We start from the raw sequence: 17,500 nt of genomic DNA, 5'->3' as shown, positions 1-17,500 counted from the left end.
GAGACAGTGCAGGTGAATAGGGTTTAACATTTTTAACTTTTAGATATCATCATGAAACTTTGCCAGTTGGTTACTGACATCAAAATAATATGTTTGAATAAGTGTGCAAATCTGGCAATATTATTATTATTTGCTATTACGAGACCATTTCATCTTTTAAAAAAATGAATCTACATGTTGGATAAGGCCGGAGTTAAAATCTGTATTTCATTTTTACAACATTTTAGTGTTTCTCCAAAGTTTTTACAGAACATATTTTGAATACAGCCTTTTTTTTAGTTTATAAATCAAAAAAGTACTATGTACAGGTCTTAAAAATGCATTTTCAGCATGTTTTACTGCAGTTGTACTAAATGTCTCATAAATCAGACAATTATCTACATATGAACAAATCCTTCTGTAATCACCTTCAGAATAGTGCTGAGAATGATTATGGAAAGTTTAGTCGATGTAAGTGCTTATTGATATTTGGTTCAGATAATGATTGTTAAGATGGTTGTTTGTTGTTTTAAGAAAAATATACAGACAAGGTTTAGTCAAATAAACACCTGAATGTACATGTTGGACCTTTGATTTAAACTAGTATGAAAGAAGACATGTTATGGAAGGGAGAGAGAGAGAGGGAGAGAGAGAGAGAGAGGGAGAGAGAGAGAGAGAGGGAGAGGGAGAGGGAGAGGGAGAGAGAGAGAGATAGAGTATGAAAGAAGACATGTTATGGAAGATATATAGACAAAAATCTCTCAACTTTATTTATCATGGATGACAGTAAAATCAAAGAAATTTCTAAATTGACCAGTTGCTGTAAAAACTAGGTTTTCGCCATCATATTTAAATGTATACATCCCCCCCCCACACCCCTCTCCCTCTCCACAGTTACCCAGAATGCCTCAGTGTGGACTGGTCCCATCCATTCATTTACTTTATTTCGTTAATCTATTCACAAAAAAACAAATTTCCTTTTTTTTTATTTAACTGTTTTATTTCTGTTTTTGTTCGACAAGCGTTCTCCAGAATCACTGACTACACCTTTTAATAAGTCAAAATCAAAGTATACTTTATTATCCCAGAGTTGGGAAATGTGTGTGGACAAAAGTGCAACACATTAGTAAATACTGTATGTTAATCCCCCCTCTTCCCCCCCCCCCCCGCCTCTCCCTCTCTCTCTCTCCCCCCCCCCCCCGCCTCTCCCTCTCTCTCTCCCCCCCCCGCCTCTCCCTCTCCCTCTCTCTTTCCCCACAGTTACCCAGAATGCCTCAGTTTGGAGCGGTCCCATTCTCAGCAGAACGATGGCGACTCTCAACCAGATGCACCGGCAAGGAAAACCCAAGATCGCTCCCAGCCACGTGGGCGCCACGTTCGGCCGCCCGCAACTCAAAGCGGTCATCCTCAAAACCATGATACGGAAGCCCAAGAAGCCCAATTCCGCAAACAGGAAATGTGCCCGAGTGCGTCTGTCCAATGGGAAGGAGGCTGTGGTCTTTATACCTGGGGAGGGACACAACCTGCAGGAGCATAACGTGGTGTTAGTGGAGGGGGGGCGCACACAGGACCTGCCCGGGGTCAAACTGAAGGTGGTGCGCGGGAAATATGACTGTGCTCACGTGGTTAAGAAGAAGCAGTAGATTGGAGAGAGTGAGTGAGTGAGTGTGTGTGTGTGTGTGTGGGGGGGGGGGGGGGGGGGGTGGGACTGTGTGTGTGTGTGTGTGTGTGTGTGTAAGCTGTTTAAATAAATACAATATGATCTATTACGCCTCCACGTGAATTCTGATTTTTTTTTTTTTACCAAAAATGAAAAAAAAGGGGACTTTAGAATTGGTCTTGTTGCTAGGTTCGTTCACACGATTAAGAAATATTCTGTTGTTAATTTATTTTTCTGTTTCACACATGCCATATTTTTCATCTAATGCTAAATATTAGCTTTTTATTAAAACAAGGGAAAGCATTTCTTTTTCATTTAAATGTTTTGTTTTGGTGTTGAAGCAGTAATTAAAGGTTTAACTACGATATCAACTATATGTCTGTAACAGGCAGTATCTCGTGTTAAAACCTCAAATAAAAATATTGGAGATAAAAGGAGTATATTTTAAATGTATTAATATAAATTTTTTCAACTTTTTTTTTTTAAAGTCCTGCCGTTCTTAGCCTGCAATGTGTGAACTACTTTTACTTTTCCTTACTGTATATACAGCTCTGGAAAACATGAAGAGACCGTTCACTGTCTCTTGTTTATATGTTTGAGTAAAATGAAAAATTTGGTTTAATTTTATAAACTACTGACAACATTTCTACCGAATAAGCCCCAAAATATTGTCATTAAAGAGCATTTTCAATAAGTAATGCAGAGATGAAGATTTAAGAAAAATCCAGACTGGTCTCTTAATTTTTTTTTTCCCGGAGCTGTAGATGTAAAGTTGAAGTCTACAGTCACACTCCACCAGTGTCTCTATCTTTTAATCAGTCACATTATTTGCCTAAAACGTTCTTTACATTTTTGAAAACCCAAAAACTTCAAAACAAATACAAGTAGGTGATATAAATCAAACTTTCCCTGTGTTCTAAATCACACATTTTTCTCTTTACGTTTCTACAAAATACTACAAACTAAGTCATGCTGGTTTCCATACTGCAAAATGTAATTGGTTGTGTAAGGCATCTGCAATTGTTAGATCAATTGTGTCTGAATTGTGCTGTATAAATAAACTTGCCATCTTTGTATTTTTGCTCTACTTGTTTCGGGACATCCTAAATATTTTTTTCTTGTATACTAAATGGTATGGAAGAATGGGTATTGGAACACAGGGTGAATTTGAGTGGAAAATTACGTAACATGAACATATGAATAATAAAAAAGCATTCAACTTCTCCCTCACACCAGCAGATGGCGCAAGATGACATTTTATTATATATTTAAGTTGACCACCTCCCCTTACACACAAAGGCTTCAACTTGTATTGTTTGGAGTAGTTAAAAAATACACTCAGCTGATAGTTAACAAGAAAAGTAAGCAAAGAAAGGGGGCCACTGTAGCTAGCAACATGACCGTTTACAGACCCTACGCTGTGTATTAATACTGGGTTTTTTTCAAGCTCACACACAGCCCAGACAGTTAGCAGATCATGAGGAGATATTCACTCATTTTGACAATAAGGGATTTTGACAAGAACTGTTGTCCAGAATCACTGTGCACCTTTAATAATCACTACAATGCCTGCTAGTATAGTTTCCCCTTTACAGCTAAAGTGCATGACATTTTCAGCACAACACCGGCCCATGTGTTCAGGGGGGCGGGGCCTCTGTCTGTGTGTGTGTATGTATTTGTGTGTGTGTGTGTGTGTGTGTGTGTGTGTGTGTGTGTGTGTGTGTGTGTGTGTGTGTGTGAGAGAGAGAGAGAGAGAGAGAGCTAGTATAAAAGCTGCTTCTAACAGTGCGGTCTTGTCGTGGATATTTCTGTGACACTCTCTGAACTCCATCCTCATTGATTTAACTTTAACTCAAACTAAGGCAAGGCAAGTTTATTTATATAGCACCATTCAGACACAAGGCCACTCAAAGTGCTTTACAGGGGCAAGATTAAAATACATAGTACACATTAGAAAAGCGAGTGAATAGAAATAAAACATTTAAAAGCGACTAAACATGTTTCCCGCGGACGAGACCTTCACCGTCATCCCTGAAAAGAATACCACGGGAGCCCAAGACTGGACTGAGGTGAGAATGTAGTTTTGTTTATAATATGCAAATGAATAGCGTTAAAACATTTGTATCTTACAGTATAGCTATCATCATGAAACGTTGCCAGTTGATTACTGATGTTAACACAATATTTTTTTGTATTGGAAGTTGTTTCAGATATGTTTGAATAGGCCTATATATGCAAATGCGGCGACATCTAACTTCTTATGCGTGAATTTGCATATATATAAAAAAAAAAAAAAAATGTTGGATAAAGCCTTGAAGAGTTAAAATCGTAATTTAATTTTTACAACATGTTAGAGTCAAAAGTTGTTATGTAACACATTTTGGCTAATTTTTTTTTTTTTTTACATTTTATAAGTCAAATGTAGGCCTACAGGTCTTAAAAATGCAAAAAAAGTTTGCATATTTTTAAGAAGAATATGTATAAGTATTCGGACAACGAACAACATATGAACAAATCATTCTGTAATAACCTTCAGAATAGTGCTGAGAATGACTATGGAAAGTTTAGTTGATGTAAGTGCTTTAGAAGTTGAGATCTTGGGTTTAGAATATTGAAAAAATCTGTCTGTCTGTCTGTCTGTCTATCTGTCTATCTATCTAGAAGTTATGTTAATTTTAAACTGGTGTGTTTGTGTGCGTGCGATCAACTGTAGTAACATGTAATACAAACTGAAGCTGCTTCTTCTTTCACACTTTAAGGGGTTTTTGAGTTTTGTCCTTGTTCTCTATTTTAACACTTTCACTCTCACACATCTGCTGAAACAAACCTAAGCAAAGGGTGTCTCACATAAGCCAAATGGAATGAGTACGGTGTCCTGTAAGGGTCGATATGCATCATGAAATGCAATATAATGGCAATTTTCGGATAAAATAAATGTCATCCTGTTAAAAATTTGCAAAAACTTTCCTGACAAAAAATTGTGATTCACTACAGGGTGGAAGAAATGTATTCAGTAAATGTGTTAAAGGGGTTAAAGGTGGAGTCAGTGATTCTGGAGAATGCTTCTGGCCAAAACCACTTTTTTTTGTCAAAATCAGTGAATATCTCCTCATGATTCCTTACTTGTCCATACCGTGTGTGCGCTGAAAAGAAAAATAGTGTTGTTAATACACATTTTTGCAAACCAAACTGTGGGCCCTGCTGCTGTTAACAACAACAGTGAATCAGTAACTTTTTTAAGGAAGCTTTCTAACTTCAAACAGTGTTCCAGGGATCTACATTTTCCCGTGAGGAAAGTTGTTTATTCAGTTATGAGAATATACCTTAGAAAATGTTTAACTTCTCTGACACACCCAAAGTTACATAGTGCACCTTTAACTTCAGACAGACAGACAGACAGACAGACAGACAGACAGACAGACAGACAGACAGACAGACAGACACCTTTAAACAGTTTTGAATGTCTAAACTGATCTTGGGTCTGATTCCTGCAGGTGTATGAAGCCGTCAGGTGGATCCAAATCGCCATGGCTTTGCTCAGGTCTGTAACTAAAGCACTCATGAATAGAAATGTATCAAGAAGAATGCATTAATAAAAGGAATAGGTCAAATTTGCATACAAACATCTAAACATACATATATTATGGTATTTCTCAAAATGTTCTTTTTAAAAATGTGTAGGACCCCATATCTTAAGAAACTTACTCAAACATGTATTTTTCCCAATCTGAGACCTGTCAGTTCATTAAGTTTCAGTTCATTTCTGGGTCACATACACACACAGACACACACACACACACACACACACACACACACACACACACACACACACACACACACACACACACACACACACACACACACACACACACACACACACACAGAAGGTCACAGCACTCAGACAATACAGAGATCCAATGAGCAAGAAATAATGTGATTAGAACAAATGTTCCCACTCTCTTGTTTGTGTGCCTGTATACATCGATTACAGTAATTAAGGCAATTCTTCACATTGAAGGGACATTTTGAGATTGTTTATGAAGTGTGTGTGTGTGTGTGTGTGTGTGTGTGTGTGTGTGTGTGTGTGTGTGTGTGTGTGTGTGTGTGTGTGTGTTTATATATTTTTCAGTGTTCTTGGTTCAATCTCCATCATCGTGTGTGTGATGTTACAAAGACTCAGCCGGACGCCGGAGGTCGGTCACATTTTTTTTTCATTCATTGTTCAAATGTTTCTGCTCATGCAAGCCAAGTGGCATTAGTACGGTGTCATGTAATGGTCTATACTACATAAGTGTGTTAAAGGAGTTAAAGGTGTAGTCAGTGATTCTGGAGAACGCTTGTTTGGGTCTATATGAAATGATCATCGTGAAATGCAATGTTCGCAATGGCAATTTCAGATGATACTATAAATGTTATCCTGTTAAAAATTTGCAAAAACTTCCCTGACAAAAAAGTGTGATTCAATATAAAATCAAAGAAATGTATGTATCAAGTGTGTTAAAGGAGTTAAAGGTGCAGTCAGTGATTCTGGAGAACGCTTGTTGTCAAAATCACTTTTTGTCAAAATCAGTGAACATCTCCTCATGACCTGTCCTGTAGCGGATCATGAGGAGATATTCACTGATTAAAAGAAGAATAAAAAGTGATTTTGACAACAAGCGTTCTCCAGAATCACTGACTACACCTTTAATGTATGGTCAAGAAAAAAGATATTCAGGAGTATCAAGGCCCAGGGCTTCCTGAAATAATTTCTAAAACTGATAGATAAACTGGGATGTACAGTAAACAGAGCTATAAGTTAACTAAGTAAAACATAATTGTTGAATTAATAAACATTCCCTGACTGATTGTTATTGTGTTCCCTATTCTTTCTTTATTTTTATTTTATTTCAGACATATCAAAAACAATACAAAACTAAATGAAAAGCATAAAAATACAATAAACAACATTTATGTTTAAATGACTTCACAAAAAGAAAAAAAAAGAAAAAAAATTATCTGTATTGATGTGATATGCCTGAAAAGGAGCAGGAAGAAGTATACACTTATTTAATCCTACCCCTTTTATTTTCATCCTAACTGACTGTCTTTGTGTGTTTGTAGCTTCAGCCTCTGTTCCTGCTCAGTGTGTCTGACCTGCTGTTAGCTGTCTGCTGGCTGATCGGAGCCACTCTCTTCTCACAACACTGCAGCAGTGTGAACGCTCTCTGCTACCACATACACACAGTGGAACAGGTAACACACACACACACACACACACACACACACACTGTTACCACATACACACCATATAACAAGTAATACACACACACATACTTGCACACATACACAGATGCACATAAGCACACACACACAAACCCACACACACATATACACATACACACACACACACACACACACACACACACACACACACACACACACACACAGCTGTTTGTCACACTGACAATTAAAATGCTGATAAGGAAATACTTTTTGGGGAAGATTTTGTGTTTTTCTCAAATAATTAGTTAATGATCTGGGAATTCCTTTCATTCACAACAGAATAGCAATGTTTCCTTAAAAACTCACCACAATAAGGAACCTTCATATGAAACTGATGATGCATTGTCCTCACCCTCAACTTCCTCCTGAGAAAATAAAGCTAAAAATAGAACCTCCCAGACGGTTTTACTACTGCAAAACAATAAAACCAAAGGAACTACTCGAACTGTTTCGAAACTATCATTTACTTTTAAATGCACTACTGAAGGGAAACAAGTAACATTTCATTTCACCTCTATAGACGTATTGGATCTTGGGCCAATACAGAAAGATTGCCCTTACATTAACTTCAGCAATGTCTCTTTGTTGTTATTAAACAATGATTCCCATACCGGGAGTTGAACCCGGGCCGCCTGGGTGAAAACCAGGAATCCTGACCCCTAGACCATATGGGAGATGTTTGATTTGATATATAAGCAAGATGAAACTTCAAGACGCGATGTTATGATGATATAAATAAGTTAACGTATGTCCCAATGTAGCCTAAACCCTCCAATCCTGTGCCTGGTATCGAACCAGAGACCTCATGGTTACATAGAAGAGGAACCAGAGATCTCATGGTTACTGGGAGGACACTCTTCCCTCTAGGACATCCTACCACCCTACGCACAAGGTTACCTTTGTGCACCAAACCAGTGGAAACAAGGCATATACGCATATTGGATGTTCCATGAGGCACTCTGCAGAGAACCATCCCAAACAGTAAACAACGATTCCCATACCGGGAGTTGAACCCAGGCCGCCTGGGTGAAAACCAGGAATCCTGACCACTAGACCATATGGGAGATGTTTTAATTGATATATAAGCAAGATGAAACTTCAAGACGCGATGTTATGATGATACAAATAAGTTAACGTATGTCCCAATGTAGCCTAAACCCTCCAATCCTGTGCCGGGGATTGAACCAGAGACCTCATGGTTACATGGAGGAGGAACCAGAGACCTCATGGTTACTGGGAGGACACTCTTCCCTCTACATATAAGGTTACCTTTGTGCACCAAACAGTCATATGGCAACAGGCATATGAGCTTATTGGATGTTGCAGTGACACACTCTTCTGAGAACCATCCCAAACAGTAAACACTGATTCCCATACCGGGAGTTGAACCCGGGCCGCCTGGGTGAAAACCAGGAATCCTGACCGCTAGACCATATGGGAGATAGTCTCTATTGGGTTTCTAATGATTCATTACATGACACTCAGGGGAGTCAGACTTTCCATGTGGGAGATAGCAACCCTAGCCCAACCTTAACCCTACAGAAAATGAATGGAATTCAATGTAATTCACCCCAAAATGGACTGGCTTGCTGTGAAAAGCACCCCCACTAAAAAAATTTAGTTTCTCTTCATCCGAGAATCAAATCCTTTGGTGGGTATATTTGCATGGCTGATGTTAATAAGTGGAGTAAGTTCCATGAGCGTCAGACTTTCCATGTGGGAGATAGCAACCCTAGCCCAACCCTAATCCTACAGAAAATGAATGGAATTCAAGGCAGGTGTGACAGCTGACAATAGTTCCACTGGGGATTGAACCCAGGACCTTCTGCGTGTAAAGCAGACGTGATGACCACTACACTATAGAACAGTAAACACTGATTCCCATACCGGGAGTTGAACCCGGGCCGCCTGGGTGAAAACCAGGAATCCTGACCGCTAGACCATATGGGAGATAGTCTCTGTTGGGTTTCTAATGATTCATTACATGACACTCAGGGGAGTCAGACTTTCCATGTGGGAGATAACCTTAGCCCAACCCTAACCCTACAGAAAATGAATGGAATTCAATGTAAATCGCCCCAAAATGGATTGGCTTGCTGTGAAAAGCACCCCCACTCAAAATTGATTTCTCCTCATCCGAGGAATCAAATCATTTGGTGGGTATATTCGCATGGCTGATGTTAATAAGTGGAGTAAGTTTCAAGAGCGTAAGACTTTCCTTGTTGGAGATAGCAACCCTAATCCTACAGAAAATGAATAGAATCCAAGGCAGGTGTGACAGCTGACAATGGTTCTACTGGGGATTGAACCCAGGACCTTCTGCGTGTAAAGCAGACGTGATGACCACTACACTATAGAACGACACTTTATGAAAATCTTGTATCTCTTTTCTTGGATCCCTCTCAGTAGAAGCGACAGTGTATCAATGATGGAGAGGGCAACTCAAGCCCAGAAATGTACCTGTTAGTGTGTTGACACGTAAACAAGGCAGACTAAAGTTATATTTAACTACGACGAGGATGGGATTCAAACCAGGAATCCTGACCGCTAGACCATATGGTAGTTGAACAATGCCTTTTGGTTTCTAATGATTCGTTAAACTATCGTTAAATGATGTGAAATGAACATGATTTAATTATTGTTTTGCCGATTCCACCATTACCATCACTCAGACCTCTCCCATATGGTCTAGCGGTCAGGATTCCTGGTTTTCACCCAGGCGGCCCGGGTTCAACTCCCGGTATGGGAACGCAACTGTTATTTAAACAGGTGTGGCTCACTGAGATATGATTCAAGGATAAGATTGTCCTGAAAATTAAATTATTGTCAAAATGACACCACTGCTTATACTTTCCTACGTAGCTGCTGCGTCTATCATAAAGCACACATACCAGAAATGGGTACTTTAAGAAGGTTACCTTTGTGAACCGAACCAGTGGAAACAGGCTTATTGGATGTTGCAGCATGACACACTCTTTTGAGAACCATCCCAAACGGTAAACACTGATTCCCATACCGGGAGTTGAACCCGGGCCACCTGGGTGAAAACCAGGAATCCTGACCACTAGACCATATGGGAGTTGCACAATGCTTTTTGGCTTCTAATGATTCGTCAAATGATATGAAATTAACATGATATAATTATTGTTTTGCCGATTCCACTATTTCCATCACTCAGACATCTCCCATATGGTCTAGCGGTCAGGATTCCTGGTTTTCACCCAGGTGGCCCGGGTTCAACTCCCGGTATGGGAAAGCAAATGTTTTCTAGTCTAACAAGTGTGGCTCACTGAGATATGATTCAAGGATAATATTGTCCTGAAAGCTATTGGCAAACTCACACCACTGCTCATGCTTTCTAAAGACTTACGAATCAAAGTCCATCTTCCATTTGACCCGTCAGAGAACCGGCTACAAGAAGTAACTACCATGAAGTCTATCGCCTTCTGGCATAAAACCTGCAAACCAATTATGGGTAGTGTCAACAGTTACCTTTGTGCACTGAATCATGTAAACACTGATGCCCATACCGGGAGTTGAACCCAGGCCGCCTGGGTGAAAACCAGGAATCCTGACCGCTAGACCATATGGGAGATGTTCGAGACTTCATTGGGTTTCTAATGATTCGTTAAACTATCGTTTACTGATGTGAAATGAACATGATTTAATTATTGTTTTGCCAATTCCACCATTACCATTACTCAGACATCTCCCATATGGTCTAGCGGTCAGGATTCCTGGTTTTCACCCAGGAGGCCCGGGTTCAACTCCCGGTATGGGAAAGCAACGTTTATTTAAACAGGTGTGGCTCACTGAGATATGATTCAAGGATAAGATTGTCCTGAAAATTAAATGATTGTCAAAATGACACCACTGCTTATACTTTCCTACGTAGCTGCTGCGTCTATCATAAAGCACACATACCAGAAATGGGTACTTTAAGAGGGTTGCCTTTGAGCACCGAACCAGTGGAAACAGGCTTATTGTGTGTTGCAGCATGCCATGACAAACTCTTCTGAGAACCATCCCAAACTGTAAACACTGATTCCCATAATGGGAGTTGAACCCGGGCCACCTGGGTGAAAACCAGGAATCCTGACCGCTAGACCATATGGGAGTTGCACAATGCCTTTTGGCTTCTAATGATTCGTCAAATTATATGAAATTAACATGATTTAATTATTGTTTTGCTCATTTTACCATTACCATCACACAGACATCTCCCATATGGTCTAGCGGTCAGGATTCCTGGTTTTCACCCAGGCGGCCGGGGTTCAACTCCCGGTATGGGAAAGCAACGTTTATTTAAACAGGTGTGGCTCACTGAGATATGATTCAAGGACAAGATTGTCCTGAAAATGAAATCATTTTCAAAATGACACCACTCCTCACACTTTCCGTCGTAGCTGTCGTGTCTATCAACATCTGGCATAAACCACGCCTAACAAATATGGGTACTTTTCACAAGGTTACCTTTGTGCACTGAAACAGTGGAAACAGACTTATTGTATGTTGCAGCATGCCATGACACACTCTTCTGAGAAACATCCCAAACGGTAAACAATGATTCCCATACCGGGAGTTGAACCCAGGCCACCTGGGTGAAAACCAGGAATCCTGACCGCTAGACCATATGGGAGTTGTTTTAGACTTCATTGGGTTTCTAATGATTTGTTAAACTATCGTTAAATGATGTGAAATGAACATGATTTAATTATTGTTTTGCCGATTCCACCATTACCATCACTCAGTCATCTCCCATATGGTCTAGCGGTCAGGATTCCTGGTTTTCACCCAGGTGGCCTGTGTTCAACTCCCGGTATGGGAATGCATCTGTTTGCTATTTTAAACCGGTGTGGCTCACTAAGATATGATTCAAGGATAATGTTGTCCTGAAAGCTATTGGCAAACTCACACCACTGCTCATGCTTTCTAAAGACTTCCGAATCAAAGTCCATCTTCCATTTGACCCGTCAGAGAACCAGCAACAAGAAGTAACTCACATGAAGTCTATCGCCTTCTGGCATAAACCCCGCCCACCAAATGGGTATTGTCAAATGATTCGTTAAACTATCGTAAAATGATGGGAGATGATCACATGAACATGATTTAATTATTGTTTTGCTCATTTCCCCATTACCATTACTCAGACATCTCCCATATGGTCTAGCGGTCAGGATTCCTGGTTTTCACCCAGGCGGCCCGGGTTCAACTCCCGGTATGGGAAAGCAACTGTTATTTAAACAGGTGTGGCTCACTGAGATATGATTCAAGGATAAGATTCTCCTGAAAATGAAATGATTGTCAAAATGACACCACTGCTTACACTTTCCTACGTAGCTGCTGCGTGTATCATAAAGCACATAGACCAGAAATGGGTACTTTAACAAGCAAGCACGAAGTTGCCTTTGAGCACCGAACCAGTGGAAACAGACTTATTGTATGTTGCAGCATGCCATGACACACTCTTCTGAGAACCATCCCAAACGGTAAACACTGATTCCCATACCGGGAGTTGAACCCGGGCACCTGGGTGAAAACCAGGAATCCTGACCGCTAGACCATATGGGAGTTGCACAATGCCTTTTGGCTTCTAATGATTCGTCAAATGATATGAAATTAACATGATTTAATTATTGTTTTGCCGATTCCACTATTTCCATCACTCAGACATCTCCCATATGGTCTAGCGGTCAGGATTCCTGGTTTTCACCCAGGTGGCCTGGGTTCAACTCCCGGTATGGGAAAGCAACTATTATTTAAACAGGTGTGGCTCACTGAGATATGATTCAAGGATAAGATTGTCCTGAAAATCAAATGATTGTCAAAATGACATCACTGCTTACACTTTCCTATGTAGCTGCTGCGTCTATCATAAAGCACACATACCAGAAATGGGTACTTTTGACAAGCAAGCACAAGGTTACCTTTAGGCACCGAACCAGTGGAAATGGACTTATTGTATGTTGCAGCATGACATGACACTCTTTTGAGAACCATCCCAAACGGTAAACACTGATTCCCATACCGGGAGTTGAACCCAGGCTGCCTGGGTGAAAACCAGGAATCCTGACCGCTAGACCATATGGGACTTGCACAATGCTTTATTGGGTTTCCAATGATTTGTTAAACTATCGTTAAATGATGTGAAATGAACATGATTTAATTATTGTTTTGCCAATTCCACCATTTCCATCACTCAGACATCTCCCATATGGTCTAGCGGTCAGGATTCCTGGTTTTCACCCAGGTGGCCCGGGTTCAACTCCCGGTATGGGAAAGCACCTGTTATTTAAACAGGTGTGGCTCACTGAGATATGATTCAAGGATAAGATTGTCCTGAAAATTAAATGATTGTCAAAATGACACCACTGCTTACACTTTCCTACGTAGCTGCTGCGTCTATCATAAAGCACACATACCAGAAATGGGTACTTTTGACAAGCAAGCACAAGGTTACCTTTGAGCATCAAACAGTGGAAACGGACTTATTGGATGTTGCAGCATGCCATGACAGACTCTTCTGAGAACCATCCCAAACGGTAAACAATGATTCCCATACCGGGAGTTGAACCCGGGCCACCTGGGTGAAAACCAGGAATCCTGACCGCTAGACCATATGGGAGATGTTCGAGACTTCATTGGGTTTCTAATGATTCGTTAAACTATCGTTTACTGATGTGAAATGAACATGATTTAATTATTATTTTGCCGATTCCACCATTACCATTACTCAGACATCTCCCATATGGTCTAGCGGTCAGGATTCCTGGTTTTCACCCAGGTGGCCCGGGTTCAACTCCCGGTATGGGAAAGCAACTGTTATTTAAACAGGTGTGGCTCACTAAGATATGATTCAAGGATAATGTTGTCCTGAAAGCTATTGGCAAACTCACACCACTGCTTATGCTTTCTAAAGACTTCCGAATCAAAGTCCATCTTCCATTTGACCCGTCAGAACCAGCTACAAGAAGTAAATCACATGAAGTCTGTCGCCTTCTGGCGTAAACCCCGCCCACCAAATGGGTATTGTCAAATGATTCGTTAAACTATCGTAAAATGATGGGAGATGATCACATGAACATGATTTAATTATTGTTTTGCTCATTTCCCCATTACCATCACTCAGACATCTCCCATATGGTCTAGAGGTCAGGATTCCTGGTTTTCACCCAGGCAGCCCGGGTTCAACTTCCGGTATGGGAAAGCAACTGTTATTTAAACAGGTGTGGCTCACTGAGATATGATTCAAGGATGAGATTGTCCTGAAAATTAAATGATTTTCAAATTGACACCACTGCTTACACTTTCCTACGTAGCTGCTGCGTCTATCATAAAGCACATATACCAGAAAAGGGTACTTTAACAAGCAAGCACAAGGTTACCTTCAGGCACCGAACCAGTGGAAATGGACTTATTGTATGTTGCAGCATGACATGACACACTCTTCTGAGAACCATCCCAAACAGTAAACACTGATTCCCATACCGGGAGTTGAACCCGGGCTGCCTGGGTGAAAACCAGGAATCCTGACCGCTAGACCATATGGGACTTGCACAATGCTTTATTGGGTTTCCAATGATTTGTTAAACTATCGTTAAATGATGTGAAATGAACATGATTTAATTATTGTTTTGCCGATTCCACCATTACCATTACTCAGACTTCTCCCATATGGTCTAGCGGTCAGGATTCCTTGTTTTCACCCAGGCGGCCCGGGTTCAACTCCCGGTATGGGAACGCAACTGTTATTTAAACAGGTGTGGCTCACTGGGTTATGATTCAAGGATAAGATTGTCCTGAAAGCTATTGGCAAACTCACACCACTGCTCATGCTTTCTAAAGACTTCCGAATCAAAGTCCATCTTCCATTTGACCCGTCAGAACCAGCTACAAGAAGTAAGTCACATGAAGTCTATCGCCTTCTGTCATAAACCCCGCCCACCAAATGGGTATTGTCAAATGATTCGTTAAACTATCGTAAAATGATGGGAGATGATCACATGAACATGATTTAATTATTGTTTTGCTCATTTCACCATTACCATCACTCAGACCTCTCCCATATGGTCTAGAGGTCAGGATTCCTGGTTTTCACCCTGGCAGCCCGGGTTGAACTTCCGGTATGGGAAAGCAACTGTTATTTAAACAGGTGTGGCTCACTGAGATATGATTCAAGGATAAGATTGTCCTGAAAATGAAATGATTTTCAAATTGACAACAGTGCTCACACTTTCCGTCATAGCTGTCGTGTCTATCAACATCTGGCATAAACCACGCCCAACAAATACGGGTACTTTTGACAAGGTTGACTTTGTGCACCAAAACAGAGGAAACTGACTTATTGGATGTTGCAGCATGCCATGACACACTCTTCTGAGAACCATCCCAAACGGTAAACACTGATTCCCATACCGGGAGTTGAACCCGGGCCACCTGGGTGAAAACCAGGAATCCTGACCGCTAGACCATATGGGAGATGTTTTAGACTTCATTGGGTTTCCAATGATTTGTTAAACTATCGTTAAATGATGTGAAATGAACATGATTTAATTATTGTTTTGCCGATTCCACCATTACCATCACTCAGTCATCTCCCATATGGTCTAGCGGTCAGGATTCCTGGTTTTCACCCAGGCGGCCCGGGTTCAACTCCCGGTATGGGAAATCAACTGTTTGCTATTTTAAACCGGTGTGGCTCACTAAGATATGATTCAAGGATAATGTTGTCCTGAAAGCTATTGGCAAACTCACACCACTGCTCATGCTTTCTAAAGACTTCCGAATCAAAGTCCATCTTCCATTTGACCCGTCAGAGAACCAGCTACAAGAAGTAACTCACATGAAGTCTATCGCCTTCTGGCATAAACCCCGCCCACCAAATGGGTATTGTCAAATGATTCGTTAAACTATCGTAAAATGATGGGAGATGATCACATGAACATGATTTAATTATTGTTTTGCTCATTTCACCATTACCATCACTCAGACATCTCCCATATGGTCTAGCGGTCAGGATTCCTGGTTTTCACCCAGGCAGCCCGGGTTGAACTTCCGGTATGGGAAAGCAACTGTTATTTAAACAGGTGTGGCTCACTGAGATATGATTCAAGGATGAGATTGTCCTGAAAATTAAATGATTTTCAAATTGACACCACTGCTTACACTTTCCTACGTAGCTGCTGCGTCTATCATAAAGCACACATACCAGAAAAGGGTACTTTAACAAGCAAGCACAAGGTTACCTTTGTGAACCGAACCAGTGGAAATGGACTTATTGTATGTTGCAGCATGACATGACACACTCTTCTGAGAACCATCCCAAACAGTAAACACTGATTCCCATACCGGGAGTTGAACCCGGGCTGCCTGGGTGAAAACCAGGAATCCTGACCCCTAGACCATATGGGACTTGCACAATGCTTTATTGGGTTTCCAATGATTTGTTAAACTATCGTTAAATGATGTGAAATGAACATGATTTAATTATTGTTTTGCCGATTCCATCATTTCCATCACTCAGACTTCTCCCATATGGTCTAGCGGTCAGGATTCCTGGTTTTCACCCAGGCGGCCCGGGTTCAACTCCCGGTATGGGAACGCAACTGTTATTTAAACAGGTGTGGCTCACTGAGTTATGATTCAAGGATAAGATTGTCCTGAAAGCTATTGGCAAACTCACACCACTGCTCATGCTTTCTAAAGACTTCCGAATCAAAGTCCATCTTCCATTTGACCCGTCAGAGAACCAGCTACAAGAAGTAAGTCACATGAAGTCTATCGCCTTCTGGCATAAACCCCGCCCACCAAATGGGTATTGTCAAATGATTCGTTAAACTATCGTAAAATGATGGGAGATGATCACATGAACATGATTTAATTATTGTTTTGAAATTGACACCACTCCTCACACTTTCCGTCGTAGCTGTCGTGTCTATCAACATCTGGCATAAACCACGCCTAACAAATATGGGTACTTTTCACAAGGTTACCTTTGTGCACCGAACCAGTGGAAACTGACTTATTGTATGTTGCAGCATGCCATGACTCACTCTTCTGAGAACCATCCCAAACGGTAAACACTGATTCCCATACCGGGAGTTGAACCCGGGCTGCCTGGGTGAAAACCAGGAATCCTGACCGCTAGACCATATGGGAGATGTTCTAGACTTCACTGGGTTTCTAATGATTCGTTAAACTATCGTTTACTGATGTGAAATGAACATGATTTAATTATTGTTTTGCTCATTCCACCATTACCATCACTCAGACATCTCCCATATGGTCTAGCGGTCAGGATTCCTGGTTTTCACCCAGGCAGCCCGGGTTCAACTCCCGGTATGGGAAAGCACCTGTTTTTTAAACAGGTGTGGCTCACTGAGATATTATTCAAGGATAAGATTGTCCTGAAAATGAAATAATTTTCAAAATGACACCACTGCTCACAAACCAGGAATCCTGACCGCTAGACCATATGGAAGTTGCACAATGCTTTATTCGGTTTCCAATGATTCGTTAAACTATCGTTAAATGATGTGAAATGAACATGATTTAATTATTGAAAATTAAAAGTCAATACGGACACTTCTTAAACAA

General features: G+C 40.8%; 2 protein-coding genes across 2 annotated transcripts in view; both read left to right on the top strand.

Annotated features, from left to right (window-relative positions):
• The window catches only part of mrps12 (mitochondrial ribosomal protein S12), a 2,885-nt gene extending 1,250 nt beyond the window's left edge, over window positions 1-1,635 (top strand). The window contains exon 3 of the mRNA XM_080053361.1: window positions 1,240-1,635. Within this exon, the coding sequence (XP_079909487.1) occupies window positions 1,240-1,622 (383 nt within the window). The 3' untranslated portion in view covers window positions 1,623-1,635. The remainder of the gene's footprint in view (window positions 1-1,239) is intronic.
• A 2,001-nt stretch (window positions 1,636-3,636) lies between these two features.
• tmem116 (transmembrane protein 116) overlaps window positions 3,637-17,500 on the top strand; it is a gene marked incomplete at both ends in the record, with an annotated part of 18,467 nt that continues 4,603 nt past the window's right edge. The window contains 4 exons of the mRNA XM_080053319.1: window positions 3,637-3,708; window positions 5,134-5,180; window positions 5,769-5,832; window positions 6,743-6,874. Coding sequence (XP_079909445.1) covers window positions 3,637-3,708; window positions 5,134-5,180; window positions 5,769-5,832; window positions 6,743-6,874 — 315 coding nt within the window. The remainder of the gene's footprint in view (window positions 3,709-5,133; window positions 5,181-5,768; window positions 5,833-6,742; window positions 6,875-17,500) is intronic.

The sequence above is a fragment of the Ammodytes marinus genome (assembly GCF_949987685.1).
Source record: "Ammodytes marinus genome assembly, chromosome: 25".
Lineage (NCBI taxonomy): Eukaryota > Metazoa > Chordata > Actinopteri > Uranoscopiformes > Ammodytidae > Ammodytes > Ammodytes marinus.
Note: the sequence above shows the minus strand (reverse complement) of the source record. Positions and strands in the feature narration are given on the sequence as shown.